Here is a 19323-nt window from a genome sequence, read left to right on the forward strand (position 1 = left end):
CTATACTGTACACACAACGTACAGCAAATTGTCTAACCTTAATCCTATTCCATAGACTCTACACTGATTTAAAGTGAATTTCAGGAGATAACAAGGAGAGTTATTTTATGTGGTCAGCATGGATTACACTAACTCTGGACAGTACTCCATCACAGAATGAGGCATGGCTAGCAGAAATGAAATTATCAGGTAAAATAAAGATAACAAGCAGCATTTTTTGAATGAAAGTGGAGTACAAAGGTCAATTTGTAAACAAGTGGCTGCTGAAACAGCTAAATCAGGAAGGCTAGTACAGACTTCAAGAACAAATAATCTGTTTCCTGGAAAAAGCCTAGCAGAACAAGTGTTAACACAAATTCAGCATCCACATCCTCAAAAAAATTAGTGCAATTACATCAATAATATTTAAATTGTAACTTTTTGTTATAAGTTTGTTTTTCCTAAAAAAAAAAAGAAAAAAAAGAAAAAAAGAACCAGGCAATGTTCATGCTGTAAATCACAGCACAGGCTCAATAATAAGGCCTTGACCTTCATGAGCATAAAGTAAAAAAAAATCTACACACATGTAACTCTCAGATGACAGTCTTAATACTACTGTATGTTAGCATACAAAAAAATCAGTTGCACTAACTCTTCAGTTATAAAGTTGTTTCAATGTTACTGGTTTTACCCCCAACAAAACCATTTTATCACAGTGAACTCACATTTGCATCAGAAAACATTCAAGCGACTAAGTTTTTAAAACCAAGAACACTAACTCCTTATTTAAAGAAGATAAATTGATAAATTAATAAATTTTGTGTCACACAATTACCTGAAGAGTTCTTTTGCTTCAAGGAACTGAAGCTGTGCAAACTGTATAAAACCTGCTTGCTGCAGGATTCGTTTGTACATTACCTACAAAAGAGAAGGGGGAAAAAAGGTTTATTATATTTGTGAGGAGTTATTTATGTAGTGCTAGTCACTACTGCAATAACTACCTGCCAAAAACACTGAACACATGATCTTCAACCAGACCTGTCAAGTTATATGCAAAATAACGCCTTGATCCTCTACATTTTAAATTGTATGTACCTGAATACACTGAATCTGCTGCCCAGACCCAGTTTCTTACACAAAAGTGTGTGAATACAACACTGTTCACGAGTACTTACTAAAAGCAAAGTCAACAAACAGCAAGTTTAAGTTTTCTTATTCAAATAACGACTTATCTGATATCAGTCTGACTTGCCTCTAGTTTTTGGTCGTGGTATTTGCAAACGTAAAAGCCAATGGTAATCTTTGAAGTTCCCAATGATTCAACAGGCACAAAAAAAGATTTAAACTCAAGCGTGGTCCCACTCGAGCCCACAGAGCCAACTTTCTCCCCATCTCACCTCACTTCTGCAGCAACCTTGCTGGTGATTCTCACAGTCTCATCCCCAGCTGATGACCATATTTCTGACTTTCTGCCAGTTTGCCAGTGTGGGGGTGTTTTGTTTTTGTTTGTTTGTTTGTTTTTAAATAAAAATATTTCCAAAGGAGTTCAACTTATCCAATATGCAGTACATTATGCAATGTACATAAAAATATGGCTAAAAAGAGGAGCACAAGCAAACCATACAAAAAGCCATGTGTTATGAAGTTTTACTGTTAAGGTCATGCCTAGACAGAAAAAAGTTTACAAGAAGTTCACTAGAAAAAGAACACAAAACCTACTTTAAATGCTAGGTATTTATTTAATCAGAATAATCAATTAATTACCACGAGATTAAATGAAACCCTCATGCCCAGAATATTTCCTACGGCAAAAGAGAATTACTAAAAGCAAGGAACCTAAATTGTGCTCTGCAAAGCATCCACCATTTGTGACAACACTGGTATTTTGCAAATACACCTAGCTACATCCACATGCCCTCAGTTTTTCCCTTCAACTTTCTCATTAATATACAGCTTTCTAATGTTTAGCAGTGTAAATGAATGCTGTTATTAATAACAGACTCCCATTTTCAATGAAAATACCCAAAGAAACTGCAATACATTAGCAACGTATTCCAGGCAGGAATTGCTAAAGCGTGTCAGGCCTCAAGTAGGGTAGACTGATATTCTAATTGGTGATTTTTCACCTTGATTAAAGAGTGTGGATTTGCCAAGAGAAAAGCTTGGCTTAAGTCCATTTAGTCTGTGTGTGCTTTACGAATAAGGAAATACTTAATCTTGATCATTAGCAAGCCATTAAAACCTATGCCAGTGTGGGGGATAGAAGGGGAAACAGAGGGAAAAGCTATCTGGCACACCTTTTCAGACAAATGTTAACAATATAAAAATAAACAAACAATACTTCATGACATCTTTATATTAATGTAACTATGCTTTAAATCCAAGTGTACTAAGTAAAAATACAGTTAACTAAAGCTAAAAGGGAATTTAATTACAGTAATAAAGTAAAACTACCTCAGGTGATTAATTCACAAAATATCCAAAATGTTTTGGATTTATGACTGTGTTATTACATCAATAAATGTTAATCTGTGAACTGATGAATACCCATCTGGTTACATTCTTAAGGATGCTGGTAAAGGATTTAAATCTGCAACTATCAGCATCTTGTGGCACCAGAATAACTTCCAAATCTGGCATCAAGCTTTCCAGGGAGGGTTGAAGTACAAACATTTCTCACCCTGCTAACCAGTGTCAAAAATAGTTCAGTGGGTTTTTTTTTTAAGTCTGTTTTCAATCTTTGCAATGGAGTGACTACTAATATTTACAAATTTACTGAATTAGGATATTGGAATTAAGTTTGAATTGATCTAAGACACTGAAAATACTGCTTTAATTGTACAGTTTAGTCTGTACAACAATCTTTTCAACTAGAAGTTGAAAAGAGCTCATTGACAGTGTAAATACAGGCCCAAGGAATCAGTTTTAAATTTGAACTGATTAAGTGGTATTCACTTTCATTTAAATGTTGCCATATCTTCACTTGTCCCTTAAGCCACACAACAAAAAAGCTGTAGAATGTCTACAGATAGATGCTTTCCCAACTTTTTAAAGATGCAGTGATGGGATAGGCAGTACCTAGGTTGATTTTTAGCCAACAAGATAAACACTAGACATTAAGATGTTCTGTGGTAAAGATTAGAGAAGCAACAGATCAGACTGTCTGTGGAAAATTCCATATTCTCTTTCTCACAGGTTTTTAAAAATGGGCTAGACCTGGCTAGACCTATATACCAACCACATACAGTTAACTTTTGTTTATGATAGAAAAAACATCTTGAGTTCTTCCCAACCCGTTTGCCAGAATACCTCAATAGGCTTCTTCTAAAAAGGTGTAAGTTACACCCAGTCAAAATTCACATTGTTTATTCCCCTATCATTTCTGAAGAACCACCATAGGACTTGAAATTCTTTAGGAACATTCTATATTGTTGACTGAATTCACATTAAAAAAATAGCTACAAAAACATAAAATAAGATTTGTATTGATTCATATCTGAAAAAGCACTAGAAAACAGAAAGATGACTGCTGAAGCTGCCATAGCTATAGTGAAGCCTTAATTCTCTCAACTGCTAGAAAAATCCTTTCTAAAATGGTCAGAATTACCAACTAGATTGCCAAAAAGATTTTTTGTAGAAAGCCACTTCAGCTTTTGGTCAGGTTTGGGTGCAGTTAATATGTTTTTTGGAACTAAAAAGAAATGGGGAAAAAAAAAAAAAAAAAAGAGATACCTATGCAAGATGTGTGTCAATCTAACCAAGGTCTTCACTACCATCAACCATGATTTCTGCAAACTTCAGCTGTCCTGAAAAATTAATAAGTAGTATTCAGTCATTTCATGGTAGCATGGTAGAAAGGCCTTTGTATTCTTCTACCAAAAATGATATCCAGCAAAGCCACCTCCTTGCAACACTTTTGCTTAGCATTTTTTACCTAGCAGTAACTCTTGATGCTCAAAACCAAAGGAATTTTAATCTAATATGGCAGAGACAAATTTGCAGTCTGCAGGGACCACGGGTTAAACAACAGGTTAGAGCTACTAATGCATGACCTGCTTCTTTCCAATAACTAAATATTGACTGTACAAATAATTCTGAGAGTACAGTACTTTACTGTTTCAATCCCACTATCATTCTGCATTACCAGCATATATATATATATATTTATGCTGATATAATACTGCTGATATAAGGAGAGAGAGCATGCACCTGTGTATGCATGCAACTACAATATGATATTGAACTGTAGGAAAAAAACCCATGTCGTCAAGAACTGTCCTACAATGCCATGACTGAGTTCAAGTCATATGTATATGGCAACAGCCATTGCAAACTGCAGAAATTAAAGCAGCATGTGGAAAAGGGGGCACTATACTACATGTACCAGACCAATTACTATCACTCTTCTGTATGGATAAATTATAGTGGCTGGATCAAGTGCCTTAATGCCAAACCTATGCATTCCTTCCCACTGCTCATATAAAATGGCAAAATAAGGCCTTGAAAGTGTCAGCTACTCAGGAATCAGTAAAGCTTGCAAAACAGATATCCAAAAACATCCATTAGAAGATACCTATTATCTATCTAATATCTATTAATCCGAAGATCTCTCTTAGACAGAAGTTAGAAAGGAGTGACTGTGATCAGTTAAAGTATGCCAAAGAAATGTTGGCAAAAGACACATGTAAGGCATGTAATTTAGTTGAACTCCATCAGGTTTATATTATGTGAGATTACAGTAAAAGAAAGTCTGATGTGCTGGTAACAAACCTGTAATGACAGCATTAAGTATCAGAGGCACGTTGGAAAGCAAGCTCAACGTGTTACATTTCCAACTACAGATAAGCTCTGAAAAATTGGACTAATGTCTCAACAACTAAGCCAAGTCGAGTCATTTTAATATGAGTCAGTGGGAGACTCCATCAATTTAAGCTGGTTAATATCAGTTTGCAAATACAGCCCAGAACTAGAACAGGCTGTTTTGCTTGCAAGTAATATGTTTTCTGTTTTTCAGCTGTAGCATTGCCTCAAAGTAACTGAACACCCTTAAAAGCACGTTACGTTAGAAAGAACTTAAAATATTCTTGGAAACAGTAATTTCAGGAAGACAGACATTGTGCACATAATATACATGTGAACAGAAAGTAACTTATCCTAAAGACAGAAAAATCTTAAATGCAAGAAAACTTAGGAGGAGTAAGATTCTACATCACGTATTTTAGATAATGAATTGCAGTTCATCCTGTGGCAAAACACAGAAAGACATCTCCCACACTAACTCTACATAAACTGGAAAGAAATAATTGGAGAATTAGACATTATCATACATAGAAGACATTGATTAGATCATGCATCCTGTCCTGACAGCAGGATTTTAGTTTGCTTCTTTAAACAGATTGGAAAGGAAAAGTTGGAAGTGAAGATGAAAAGCAAAACATGCTGGAAACCGAACTCTGTATTTGCCTAAACACTTTTCAGCTTCAAGTACTTCCAGATAGTTGTACCTTAGCAAAATGATGGAAACACTTTTCTGGCCAAGCTTTTTACTTCCAGCAGCCTCCCAGCTGTTCATTCAACAGAGGACTTAAGGATCAAAATGAAAGCTGATACAAATTTCATTTAATGACTGCTTTTCAAGGGCCTTGACCAAAATTTAGATGACAAGGAATTAGAAACTTCTTGAAATTAAAAAAAAAAAATCCTGACAGACTGAATCATTTTGGACCACTGCAATTCTGTACTTTCCACAGTCATGTTCCAAACTTTACATCTTCCTAAACAAACCGAAAGTAATGCAACAGATACCATTTTAATGGCAACAAAATGCTCCAAAGTATATTAAAAAAACAATCCAGATCTTCCAGGTTACAGATCAAATTTTGGTTTCTTTCTTTTTGTAAAAGCAAGTCAAATATTCATTCACCTACTTGAAGAGTAGAGATTTCATGCTACTTTTTCCAAGTTTCAGTCTCTAAATGACAAACAGGAACAAATACAGTAGAATATGTATTGTAATATAAACCAGAGCTAGAAGGAAGTGAGTACAAATATCTAATCAACACTCTAATCAAAGAGTTACTAAGATACTTTGCCACACAAAGAAATTAAATACTCAGTTATACACCAGTACAAGCACTACTTGTATGAGTTCGGAAGTAGGACGTATTTGCTTTAGATTTCCCATCATTTAACTTTGAAGTTATATTACTGTGGAGTTTAGGATATGGTGAGAATGTCAGATAAAAAATTAAAACCTAAAAATTCCAAATTGAAATAAAGTATACTTTTTTAAACAGCAGTAGCAAGTAATAACTGAACCTAGCACTAAGGAAGCATTGCAGTGGGTCTTCTATCACTAATCTTTTGGGTTTGTGTTCAATTTTTTCAAGGTACACACTTGAAAAAAAAAACCCCACCAAAAATAGAGCAGAACAACAGCATTCAACCCTGCCAATGTCACAGCCTTTACAAGCACAAGCCAATTCAGCAGCATGTCTATTTCCTCAGGCTGAAACAACAAAAGGTATTAGATTTCTCTTCAATGTAAATTTGTCCCCCACCCTCTCTAGTCACTTGACCATTGGTATACATGGCCCAACTGTGAAATTTATATTTTCATGAAAATTAAAGGAAGGACAGACCTGAAATTTCTCTTTCGGAATATTCCTTCGAGCTCCTTTTGCTAGAACAAGGGCTTCTTCCACTCTGTGGCTAGCTAGAAGATCCTGAATCTGTTTTTCCAAAGGTAGTGGCACCAAGATATACACACCCTTATTAGTAGCAACAATCACTTTTCCTGGACAGAGCAAACAGATGTATTCAGTTTTCATTCTCTTACAGAAAAAACACATTTTGGAAATAAGCTTTAAGATTTACTATTTAAGATACAAGAACCTAAACAGTGTTAAAGTTCCAAAACTCATCTTTATTGTTACCATATTTACCAGATAGTATAGTATACCTGTAAATTGCACCTCAAAAATACAGAGATAATGGTAACTTTATTTATTTACGGCAGATTTTGTTCCACTCTGAGTAAGTGAAACTAGCTATAATCTCTCATGATGAACCTAAGCTGTAAAGGCCACCACTGAAACTACTGCCCAGATTCTAGAGAATAGGGACTTTTAACTGCCAGGTATTTCCACAGGCTTACATTAGAAAATTGTAAGCTGTACATCAAAGGTAGCAAGTAACATACAGTTCATAGTGCTAGAGTTTGTAGCTCTCCTGGAAGAAGGGGGAAAAAAAAAAGCAATGCAATGTATTCCACAGTTCAGTTTTTAACTGAAGAACAGATCAAAAGAAATTTTTGTATTTTTTGTTTAACAATTCTTTCTGAAATATCCCCTTTTAAACCTCTTACACTGATATTTTAGACAGGAATACAAAAGAACAATTTTTAAGATGTTAGAACTTTATCGGGATAGCCAATGGACAAATACCTGTAGCTCACAATTACTGACTCGTAGCATTAAACTAACATTGCTCCTTTGAAAGAAATAATTAAGTTACAAGAAAAAGCTCTAACCTCACAGACTCCTACCCAACAATTAACTTGACAATTAGAGCACATTTAATGAGCTTACATTTTGTTAGAAGCGTGGAATTTTGGATGACTAAAGTTTTCCTATCATAGTCTGCAGGAATCTAATCAGGAAAGCATTTGCAACAGAAGTTTCAACAGTTAACATGCTTGCTGCATATTTTGTTTAAAAAAACAAACTGAAGTGACTGTGCCCACAGCAGTGGTTGTTCTAGAATTACTGATGCAAAAAAGTGTCCTTTTTAATACCTTCAAAGTCCTGTAGAATGTGACCTTCTTTAAAAGGCAGTGTTTGCTTTTGCTGCTGGTCCAGCATGCTGTGCACTGTAATGAACTCATCATCAAGAGCAACCACATAAGGAAAGCACAAAGCTGCTCCAATCACGTTCTCTGACCAATGGACAGGGGCACGCTGTGAAATGCCGTCTACAGTTGCAAACATGCCTACAAAAAGGGAAAAACAAAGCCTGAGGCTCGTGCTAGTTGAAGACTGTTGTTTTCCCAAAACGAAGCATGGGTACCAAGGTACAGAAATAAAAAGTTTCAGAAGAACAGATGCACTATCAGGTGGCACGACAGCAGCGCATCACACCTCCCTGGACATTACAGACCTGTTGGTTAGTTCAGTTCAAATTTTTTTTCTGTCTCCTTCACCACAGAAACAGACAACACCAAAAACCGAAAAGAGAGGAATACTGAAAGAAACTAGCAAGAATTACTCAAGTTTAGTAAGTTTCAGATGTTTTAAATACCAATTATGCCATGTGGTTTGAATTCATTTCAAAACACTAACATTTAGTGAGATCCAGCATTCAAATAATACTGCCTTAGTAGGAGCCGCAGGCCTGCACTACCTGACCTATCTGGCAATACAGGCATATTTGTTCCTTGTAGTGTCAAATGTCTAAAGAGCATTTTAGTCAACAGACAATCATTTACTTACACTTTTTCACTTTTGCTATAGCAAAATTTTCACAGAATGAGGGTCTGGCTCCTTGGGACAAGTCACTTCCTGTGAGGCATCTGTGTTTTCAATCATTTGAAAAAAAATGCAGAGGCTGTGTATAAAGCATATTTTCCCAAAAGCCAAGCACAGAGTAAAGACTTTTTTTTTAATATCCCAATGATACCTCCTATGCTGCCTTCAAAATAACCATATTAAATCTTCAGTTAATTTGTGTTTTTCTTTGCCACTATCTTTCCTCCTGTCTATTCTGTCTTCCTTCTTTCTCCTAGTTTAATAGAAGTTTGACTTGCTCTTGGACCACATGCCACTGGTTCTATTTATGCTACTTGGTATTCTCCAATTCTTCCTGAGACATTGATTGAAGAAAAACTCCAGTCAAAGTTTTCAGACCTCATTCAGTAACCGTTTGCCAGCTGAGCCATACTGGAGCACTATGTAAACTTCTGTTCTAAACATGAACGCATTCCCCTTAAAACCAGCATTCTCATGCCATTAAAAAGACACGCTCATGAAAATTGTTCTTTGGCAGGAATGAGCCACTTGACACCAAGCTCTAAAGGACAAAGGAGATTAAAAGATTATGTTATTCAATTTACAAAATCTCTTCCAAACAGAGGATAATGAGGTAAGGGTAGCTGGGTAGGAGAACCATCTTGGGAGGCAAGGGGAAGGAAAAAAGAAGGTTGTAGATTTTTACAGAACTATGGTATAGAGACTAAGCTTCTGGATCCTTTACAGCACCTTTGAAATGATCAGCCCTTTCCCTTGACTAAAGGTGCAATACAAAATTAAAATTTCACATCTGACTATTAGCAAGTAATGCTACTTGCTTTTTCACTATAATGATCAGCTTTTCAATCAAAGCGCCTTACAGAAAATATTTTTTTTTTGCCATAATATATAATTCCCCATTTCCTCTATAGATCTCGATATTCTTACAGACCAGAAGTGGAATTTTAGGCCAGGCAGACTGCACTAAACATTTTTAATGCCTTCCAGTTGTTACTCTGTGCTATAATCCCATTTCAAAAAGTGGGAGAAAACTTGAGTTAAATACATACTAACCAGTAGTAAACTCAGGGCTAATTATATTTGAAATATTAATTCTTAGAATTTTCTATGTCTCTGACATTCTCAAAAAAAATATTATAAAAACCTGATTTTAAAAACTTTTTTTTTTAAATGACAGAGCTCTTTTTTAGGTAGTTTTAAAAAATCCTTTATGGAAGTGAAAGGGTATGCAGCACAACGCACAGTACTTTTCCAAGTCAATGTCCCTCTGCATCCCTCTGCCCTCAACAGCTAGGGCTTCTGTGGTAGAATGATACATTTTCTGTCTTCATCCAGCTCTCATCACCTAAGAATAACAATAAACATGACAACTACAATCAGAAACCATGGCCTTTCTATAGCACAGGAACACGTTTGATGAAACTGAGATGAAGCCAGTAATCAATTCCGTATTAAAAACGCATATGCTATCCAAAGGTTACAAGAATTACCCAAGACACAGCTACACTGTTTTCAGCACTAAGACATCTAGAAATTTACAGAATCATAGAATAATTTAAGTCAGAAGGGGTTTCTGAAGGACATCCAGTCCAGCCCTGCCCCCACTCAAAGCAGGGCCAACTTAGATCAGATTATTCAGGACTTTATGCAATAGAGACTGTAGATTTTGTTTGTTTGTTTTAAAACAAAAAGTTTCTTAGTGAAAAGATCTGTAAAAATGGAAATAAAACTTCTTTATTATTATTACTTGTTTAAAAAGGAATATGGAATCTTTCAGTTATCATAAAAGTTGACAGCATGAGGAACACTATGAGTGGGTGAAAACATGCTGGTTACTGTTTTATGTAGACACTACTCCGCTTTATGCAGTGTCATCAGCTATGAGAAAAGGCACTGCATAACCTCCTATGAATGACTGTGCTTAGTACCTGCGTGCTTGTTATAAGGCTCAGTTCTCCAACTCCATTTGTAGTCTACTCAATCACTATACAACTGTTCAAACCATGTAACACTGAGAAGAGTTTATTCTGGAAAAGCAAAAGGAATAAACTAAAATTAGGTATTTAAAATTTGTATTTTTTGACTCAAAGTCATGGAATAGTTGAAGCAGGAAGGGACCTCTGGAGACTGTCTAGTCCAACTTCCCCTCCTCAAAATAGGGTCAACTAGAACAGGTTGCTCGAGACCTCACCCAGTCAGGTTTTGAGTATCTTTAAGAACAGAGACTCCACATCCTCTCCAAGACTTGTTTCCTGGTTTGACCACCACCACAATGAGAAATTTGTTTTCTTATGTTTATGCAGAATTTCCCGTATTTCAGTTTGTACTGACTGCCTCTCATCCTTTCACGGGATGCAATACCACTGAGCAGTCTGGCTCTGTCTTCTTTACTCTCCCCATACATGTTGATAAGATCTCTGCAAGCATTATTCTTCAGACTGAACAGTACCAGTGTTCTCAGCCTCTCCACATGAGGTGCTCCAATCACTTAGTTGTCTTTCTGGTCCCTCATAAAGGTCCATTCATAAATCCACCGGTATGTCCATGCCATTCTGGGGAGTCCAGAACTGGACCCAGCACATCAAACGTGGTCTCACTAGGACTGAGGGGAAAATTTGCCTCTCTCAACCTGCTGGCAGCACTTTTCCTAACAGAATCATTTAGGTAGAAAAGGACCCTTAAGATTGAGTCCAACCATTAACCTAACACTACCAAGTCCACCACTAAATGCAGCCCAGTAGGCTGCTGGACTTTTTTGCCACAAGGGCACATTGTTGGCTCATGGTCACATTGCCCACCAGAGCTCCCAGGTCCCCCTTTGCAAAGCTGCTTTCCAGCCAGTCAGCCCCCAGCCTATACTGGTGCATGGGGCTGCCCCTCCCTAGGTATAGGACTTGACATTTCCCTTTGCTGAACTTCATGAGGTTCCTGTCAGATCATTTCTCCAGCCTGTCAAGGTCCCTCTGAATGGCAGCACAATCCCCTAGCATATCAGCCACTCCTCCCACTTTTGTATCATGTGCAAACTTGCTGAAGGTGCACTCTGCCCCACCATCCATGTTGTTAATGAAGACATTAGTATTGACCTCACTATTGGTCCCCTGGGGTACACGACTAGTGACTGGCCTCCAGGTGGACTTAGCGCTGCTGACTGCAAACCTTTGAGCCAGGCTTTCAATCCACCTCATTCTCTAGTTCATTATTCATCTGTTGTCTACAAGGATGTTATGGGAGATAGTGTCAAAAGCCTTGTTGAAGTTCACAATATCACTGCTCTCCCCTCATCCACCAAGGTAGGCATCTAATCACAGAAGACTACCAGGCTGGTCAGGCAATTTCCCTTTTGTAAATCCATATTGATTACCCCAAATCACATTCTTGTCCTTCGTATATTTGGAAGTAGCTTCCAGGATTTTCTCCATCACCTTTCTGGGGATCAAGGTAAGGCTGGCTAGCCTGTAGTTCCCTGGATCCTTTCTCTTGCTCATCTAAGGCAGGAGTGAAGACATTTGTTTTCTTCCAGTCCTGAGGAACATCCCCTGATCATCATGACCTTTCAAAGATAATCAAGAGTGGCCTTGCAATGACACTGACCACCCTCAAGCATTCATGGGTGCATCCCATCAGGTCCCATGGATTTGTCTGTCCAGTTTATTTAAATGTTCCATAACCTGATCCTTCTCTACTGAGGGCAGGTTTTTGCTGCTCCAGATTTTCCCACCAGTCCTAGGGGCTGTAGTTTCCTGAAGGAAGGTCATAACAGTAACAACCGAGTTAAAGGCGGCATTAAGCACCTCATCCTTTTCCATGTCCTTTGGCCCCAGGTCCCCCGCTCCATTCAGCAGTGCACATCCATTAACCCTCCTTTGCTACTGGTATGCTTGTAGAAGCTCTTTTTGTTGCCCTTCATGGTGCTCAGCAGAGTCAATGCCAGATGGACTATGGCCTCCTTCACCCCACCCCAACATGCTTGGACAGTGTCTCTATATTCCTCCCAGGTCACCTGGCCCTGCTTTCACCTCATTTGCTTCCTTTTCATATTTGAGTTTAGTCAAGAGCTGCTTGTTCATTAACGCAGGCCTCCTGCCACCTTTGTTTATTTTCCTGCTCATTGGGATGGACCACTCTTGAAATTGGAGGAGGTAGTCCATCTCTCCAGGACCATATCCTGTGGGATTCTTTTAAGCAGGATCCTGAACAAATCAAAGTCTGCTGTCCTGCTGTCCAGGCTTGTGGTCTTTTTGCCTTGTTCCCTTCTCTCAGGATCCTGAACTTCACCATCTCATGGACACTGCAGCAAGGCTGCTCCCCTGACATGCACATCCCTAACCAGGTTCAACAGAGCGCATCCCCACATCAGCTCCTCAGTCACCTGTGTCAAGAAGTTAACACCAATGCATTCCAGAAATCTCCTGCCCTGCTGTGCTGCCCCTCTAGCAGGTACTGGTGTGGTTCAAGTGCTACCTAAGAACCAAGGCCTGCAAATGTAGGTTTCTTCCTGTTATCTGAAGAAGGCCTTACCTACATCTTCTTCCTGATAAGGTGGTCTGTAGCAGACACTCACCACAATGTCACAAATGTTAGTCTGCCCTCTAACCTTAAACCATAAACTCTCAGCGGCCTCCTCCGTTGTCCCAAGGCACAACAGCACACCTTCCTCCTGCTCCTATGTAATGGTAACCCCCACCTCAGCTGTTAACACATAGCTGTGCTGATTTCCCAGAAAAAGTGAGAGAGCTTTCACCATCCTGTTGTTTTGTACACACTTCTCTGTGTGCATATGCCTGAAGCCAGGCCTCTTCAGCCGTGTTTGTTGATTACGAAGTCTCTCATCCGCATCATCCTGCACTCTTTGTTTGCCAACTCAGCCTACAACCACCATTCCTAGTTTAAATCCTCCTCAGCAGGTTGGTCAGCCTGTTCACAAAAACGCTTTTGCCTCACTTGGCCTGGTGGATCCCAACTCTTCCTTAAATGCAGATCCATAGTCGTAAAAGCCAAATCCCTTGTCACCACAAGCTGTGCAACCAGTTGGTGACCTGCACGATCCACCCACTCCTCTTCAAGCTGTTCTTCCTCACCAGCAGGACTGATGAGAAAACCTCCATCTCCGATATGAGGGAGTATCCTACTACTATTACTCACTAATTTCTCCTGGTGCTGCTGCATTGTACAGGCTTAGATGATTTGTTGGACAGAGCTTCCTGCTCCTCGTCTGCCACCAGAGCACTGAACATATTCTACAGATACAGATCTGCAGGCAAAGGAGAGTTCTTCCTTTTACGAGAAGTCACAAGTTTCCAGCCTTTGCCATCACAGAACAAGCAGAGACTCAGCATGCCCTTCCCTCAGTACAGTTGTGGGTTCAGGATCACTCCTGGGTCCTGGAGTAGATTCAGTTTCCTTTTTGTCACCTCTGATGCCATGCACTCTGCTGACCTCCTCCTGCATCTCCTTTACTTGGCAACACAAATCCTCAACCAAGCACACATCTCCTGCAGGCAAGGACAAAATTTTCCCCTGCCCCAGTCTCAGCAAGAGGCACCAGGCGCTTCCTTCAGCTCAAGACCTGAAGAGCTGCACCCTCTCTTGGGAGCTCAGTCTGAGTCGACGCCTCTGATGTTTTGGGGTAGTTGCTCCAGCCGGTGCTAGGAAGCATGCCCTGTGCCAATATGCAAGAACTGTTTGCTGAAATTTTAAAAACTTAAAGCCTCTGTACAGCAGGAAACTTGATTAGAAACATGCAACAAGAGCTTCAAGAAATGAAAAACTGATTTTTGGTAAGCAGAGTTTCATACATAATCAGAAAAAATAGATTTTCAATTCTGAATGAACTAATTACTGGACGGAATGAAGATGCATCAAAAATGAAGTTCCTCCTCCCTTTGAAAGAATGAGCTATATACTAACTGCAAGTAGAGCCAGCAAAGTACCGAACGGCTAAGTCTATGGATCAACTATGAACTATTCTAACAACCAATTTAAACACAAAGAGACCAGAGAAGGAAAAAGATTACCTACCCAAGAAACTCAAAGATGTTTTACTTTATGTTTACCATTTTAAGCAGTTGCTTTCTGCCATTCTAAATTCCAGTCTTAACTCAAAAGCAAATTAATCTAGATAAATGTCACTTCAAACACTATAAAGCCAAATATATTAACGCAGAATACATCCACCTCAGTAAAAGAGGCTGAATTTAGCATAGATGCTCTACCAAGGGCCAAACGAACATGTCTTAACCAATAAGACATGCAAAAGCAAACCAAAATTAGAATTGAAGATTTACGTCAAGCCTTTCCAAGTCCATTCACTTTACAGTACAGGCCTACCTCAAATGCCAAGATATACAATGCTTATATATTATAAAGATGCTCAACCATCTTCACAACTTCAGAGACACAAGTGTTAAAGACACTAAGAATTTTACCAAGGAAGAACAGCAAGATGGATAGTACTAATCAAAACAACAGTGGGGAGGGAATAGACAAGAGATGATTAAAAACAACCCCACAAGCTGAATTAGGCAAGGAAAAAACTATACGATCCATAGCAAGCAGTCTTTGTAAGGTTTCTGAGCTAGTACAAGGTAGACTTTGCCTGTATTATGGGAAAAAGGGAAGTTTATAGCACATTTAGAGCTGCAGAAGTGCATTTGCTGATATTTTAACCCCAGGACAATCTACTTACCCTAGGACGTTGGATTTTATGAGTAAAGGTCTTATTGTATAGCTCTCTTCCAGGACACCAGATAAAAGCAAAAGTCGGTCTAAATAAAATTCTGCTTTCTGACTAAATACAATTATGCTTTTGAAAGTATATCTATTCTTCTTAACTCAAAAAAGAAATGAACCAGTTGAACAGAATCTGGTTTGACATTCCTAAAGATAAATAAAGATTAAAGTAAGAATGGGATCCCCTTAGAAACATGTCAAACAGGAATACTTTCAGACAGCCAATTCACAAATTTTAACTTTCATAGCACTACCAAAAACGGTTAGTGTCCACGTTTCAAGTAACTAACAGTTTTAATAAGAAGTGGGGAACCAAGATGACTTGGAAAAGCCCTACATCTGAAAAAAAACAAGTTAATCTTGGAACATCTTTAATTTCCATAAACTGATATTCTAATGAGTCTCTACTTCTTTCAAGAAAAACTGGTGAGTTGACATACATCTTGCATTCTGGTCACAAGGCAAAACTTCAATATAAACAACTGATTGCACTCTTGTTTTCTTTGCAATTTATATTAAAAAACCAAAACCAATGTAGATCCCTGAATTAAGGGCCTAAATAGTTGTGGATCTTTGTGTCATGCTATTCCTAATGTGCCAGGGAAGATATATAAACTGCATCTCCTAAATGGAGAGTCATATGGCAAACAGCATGAAAGCATTCTGCCTGTGGTCTGTCAGCTCTGGGATATTGCAGCTTTTCCAAAAAAAGCTCAAGACTACTGATCTCACAGCGTAATGTTGATTTAGACAGATAACAGCAGCAGCAGTCCTTATAATCATGTGTCTATTAGACAAGAGCATTATTTCACATGATCTAACTTTGGTTTTGCAATACTTAAAGTATCATTTTCTGTAATACAGAGCTGAAAAATACTATTAAAAAAGTTAAGCAAATGGGAGCATAAAAACTGGATAGTATCTGACAACATCTACAGCTAGGACAGACTTTACTTCTACAGGAGTTAGGATACAGTTTACGTCCACTAACAGTTCTTACTAGCACTGTAGTACAACATACCTATTTGTGAATCTGCTACAACCCATAAAATGGACTTCGTATGAACTCCTCTGAATAGCAACTGAAGAAAAAATTAACTCGTCTACACTAATTTAACAATTTTATAGCAGCATGGGGCTCCTCAGAGCCAGTCCAGCTAGTCACTACAGAAAGGCTATCAGCCTCTGAATTTTCACTTGATACCAACCAATTGTTTTACTCTGGGCTGCAAGATACTACTACTGTTAGCTGTCTATACAGAAATGAAGCTTTCTACAGACACTATTGAAATACAAATAATCAGGGTTTTGTGCATTAAAAAAAGCAGGAGAGTTATAATAATACTTAGTACCAAAAGTTTACCATCTATCTTTTAATCTCATCATTCCAGTATAGCCCTGTAAATAAAATTATCATTACTGTGCACAACACTTAATTGGTTAAGCTTTGCTTCCCAAATGGAGAGAAAATTAGAGAGAAAATTAGAAAATTAGAGAAAATGGAGAGAAAATTGCAAAAAAAATTACAATCCGTAGTCTCACCTAGGCCTCCGGGGCCAGCCAACAGAAACTCTTGTCTGCCTATCCTTTTCACAATCGGCCGTTTCTCATCACTGCAATAAGGAAATAGATCCTGGGAGACGCCAGTATTATAATTCAAAATGATATACTGTGTAGTAAGTGCAAGACATAAGTAATAACCATCTACAGCCACAGCACAGGGTTGCTCTGGAGTAAACACTTCCTTCACTATCTGGACTCTGTCTTCAAACACCATGAACATTTGAATGGTCCGCCGCTTGACCGAGATAATGCAGACTTCGACACAGAAAGGATCCCCACTCACAGGGTTTTCATTTAATGCGAACGTCACGGCTCCTTTGATTTTAGCACCAGTAGGGACAGGTTCCAAGTTCATCATGTTAACTAGTGTTATTGTGTTGTCGCAAAGCACAAGAAGCCTGGTGAGGGCAGAGGCTGCTTTCAACTCACTCACAGGCTTCTTCAAGCCCAGGTATTTATGCAGTTGCTTGGTGGCAGCAAAAGTTATTTTTCCAGCTGTTGAGATCTTTTCATCCAACAGAAAGTGATAGATAAAGCAGTCATTGGTTCCAATATAGAGGTTCTTTCCGCAACACTCAATGCATTCGATGTTGATGTAATTTTTGTCTCCCATTAACATCTCCCGCTCAACAGCAGAAACGAGCTTGAAAGCTTTAACACTCATTGTGTCTTCTGGGTGATCTGATTAAAGAGAAAAAAACCCACTATTTACCTCCACACACATAATCAAATATCAGAGGTAGCAATTTTACATTCATCAATACAAAAACTTCATTGTTGCATTTTTTAATAGTCTATACTCTATTTCCAACCTGATTACACAAGCCAGAATGATCACATTAATAACCACAGAAATTAATCGAATTGTATGCCTCCACTTCACGTCTATTCCGAAGCAGACTCACAACAGCACTCAGCTATTTTGAAGTGATGCTTCCTCCACAAGTAACCAGCACATTGCTGCCTCTCTCGATACTTTGGCACTACAAGTGGTTCCTGCCAGTACTTCACGATTTATAAACCTGCCATGTACAGGTTTATATCACCTGCACACGAAAAGATACAAGATTCAGCTCTCAGATTTCTAGAGAAGCCACAAGGCATTTAGTGCTACAAGTTAACACCTCACGTTGCTTTACAGTTCATTTAGGCCTATTAGTACGTGATCTCTTAGTGAAATATCATAGACATATTCCATTTTAACACATGCTTGACATTCCTTACTCTCCAGCAGTCAGAAATACGTAACTTTCAAGCCACTTAAATAATAATTTACACAAGGTATCATCCAACTCATAATAAGTTCTTGGTTTGTGGCTTTTTTTTTTTTAAATACCTGCAGAGTGTCTGTTTCATTCAGTACTACTTACACATTCTCTGTATCAAACTATATGCACCAGCAATTAAAAAGCACAGTCATACAGCAAATTTGGAAGCATGGTCTGTAAAGCATTCATTAAGCTTAAGATGCAATATCATGGAAATTGAAAGTTTCTGTTCTCTACTATCACAACCATTCCAAAAGTCTGTTTAAGTGCCAAGCAGCACTTCTAATATTCATTCTACAAACTATACCTACCATTTTGCAATCAAGCACTGTCAAGGGACTGATGCAATTTATGAAGCAATTATTAGTGTTTTAAAAACAGTCCATGTAATTTTACTGTACTCCAGACTTGTGTTATTTTTATAAGAAACCAGCAGACAGCTGTGCTCAACACTCCAAAGAAGAGCAGGGGAGAAATTGCTGACCTTGTTTAATCACCTTTTAATTTGTCATGACTGCTCTGTAACAACCACTTAGCCAACACAGGGGAAGACACAACACTGAACATCTTGAATGGATTTAACAAATAACATATACAATTACTTCTAGTCCACAAGTACAATGGAGATATAAGACATCAAATGAAATTTCTGTGGACCAGAGAGACCAACATCAACAAGATGCTCTTGTGAACAATCCTGAAACTAAACACACTCAAAATGATTTTAGTTCCAAATTATTACATCTAAAAAAACCCTTTTGCTTTTGCAAGAGAACACTGAAAACCATGGCAAAAATTTCCAAAACTGAGTGAGAAAAGGTAAGATACACAACTCACAAGTAACCACTAAATAAAATTAGATCAAACTAATAACATAGCCAGAAGTAAATCATGTTACAAAGACATAGCAGTGACCTTTTTTGCCAAGAACTTCCTATTTTTTTTCAGAAGTTAAAAAGATTTTAGTTTGGGCTGCCATGACATTTTCAAATTGCGTCCTCACCTAGGGTGTAAATTAGTGTTCTGACCTTCAACAAAAAAACCCAAACCCAGGAAGTACTAGAAAATAGCCTAAGGTAAAATGATAATGCAAGTCTCTAGCAACACAGCCATGTTATCCTCCAACGTTATCAAAAGAAACACAGTACATTAAGTTAAAGAGGGCTGCCCAAACACATTAAGTTAAAGAGGGCTGCCCAAACACATTAAGTTAAAGAGGGCTGCCCAAAGGTTGACTGCCAAAAAGACCCAAACAT

The 19323-nt window shown here is 38.2% G+C and overlaps 1 protein-coding gene across 1 annotated transcript in view; it reads right to left on the reverse strand.

Moving 5' to 3' along the window:
• TGFBRAP1 (transforming growth factor beta receptor associated protein 1) overlaps positions 1-19323 on the reverse strand; it is a 35396-nt gene that overhangs the window by 14725 nt on the left and 1348 nt on the right. The window contains exons 2-5 of the mRNA XM_075524810.1: positions 16779-17480; positions 7775-7969; positions 6621-6775; positions 815-897 (exon numbers count right to left, since the gene is read on the reverse strand). Of these exons, the coding sequence (XP_075380925.1) occupies positions 815-897; positions 6621-6775; positions 7775-7969; positions 16779-17463 (1118 nt within the window). The 5' untranslated portion in view covers positions 17464-17480. The remainder of the gene's footprint in view (positions 1-814; positions 898-6620; positions 6776-7774; positions 7970-16778; positions 17481-19323) is intronic.

The sequence above is a fragment of the Mycteria americana genome, chromosome 1 (genome assembly GCF_035582795.1).
Source record: "Mycteria americana isolate JAX WOST 10 ecotype Jacksonville Zoo and Gardens chromosome 1, USCA_MyAme_1.0, whole genome shotgun sequence".
Taxonomy (NCBI): domain Eukaryota; kingdom Metazoa; phylum Chordata; class Aves; order Ciconiiformes; family Ciconiidae; genus Mycteria; species Mycteria americana.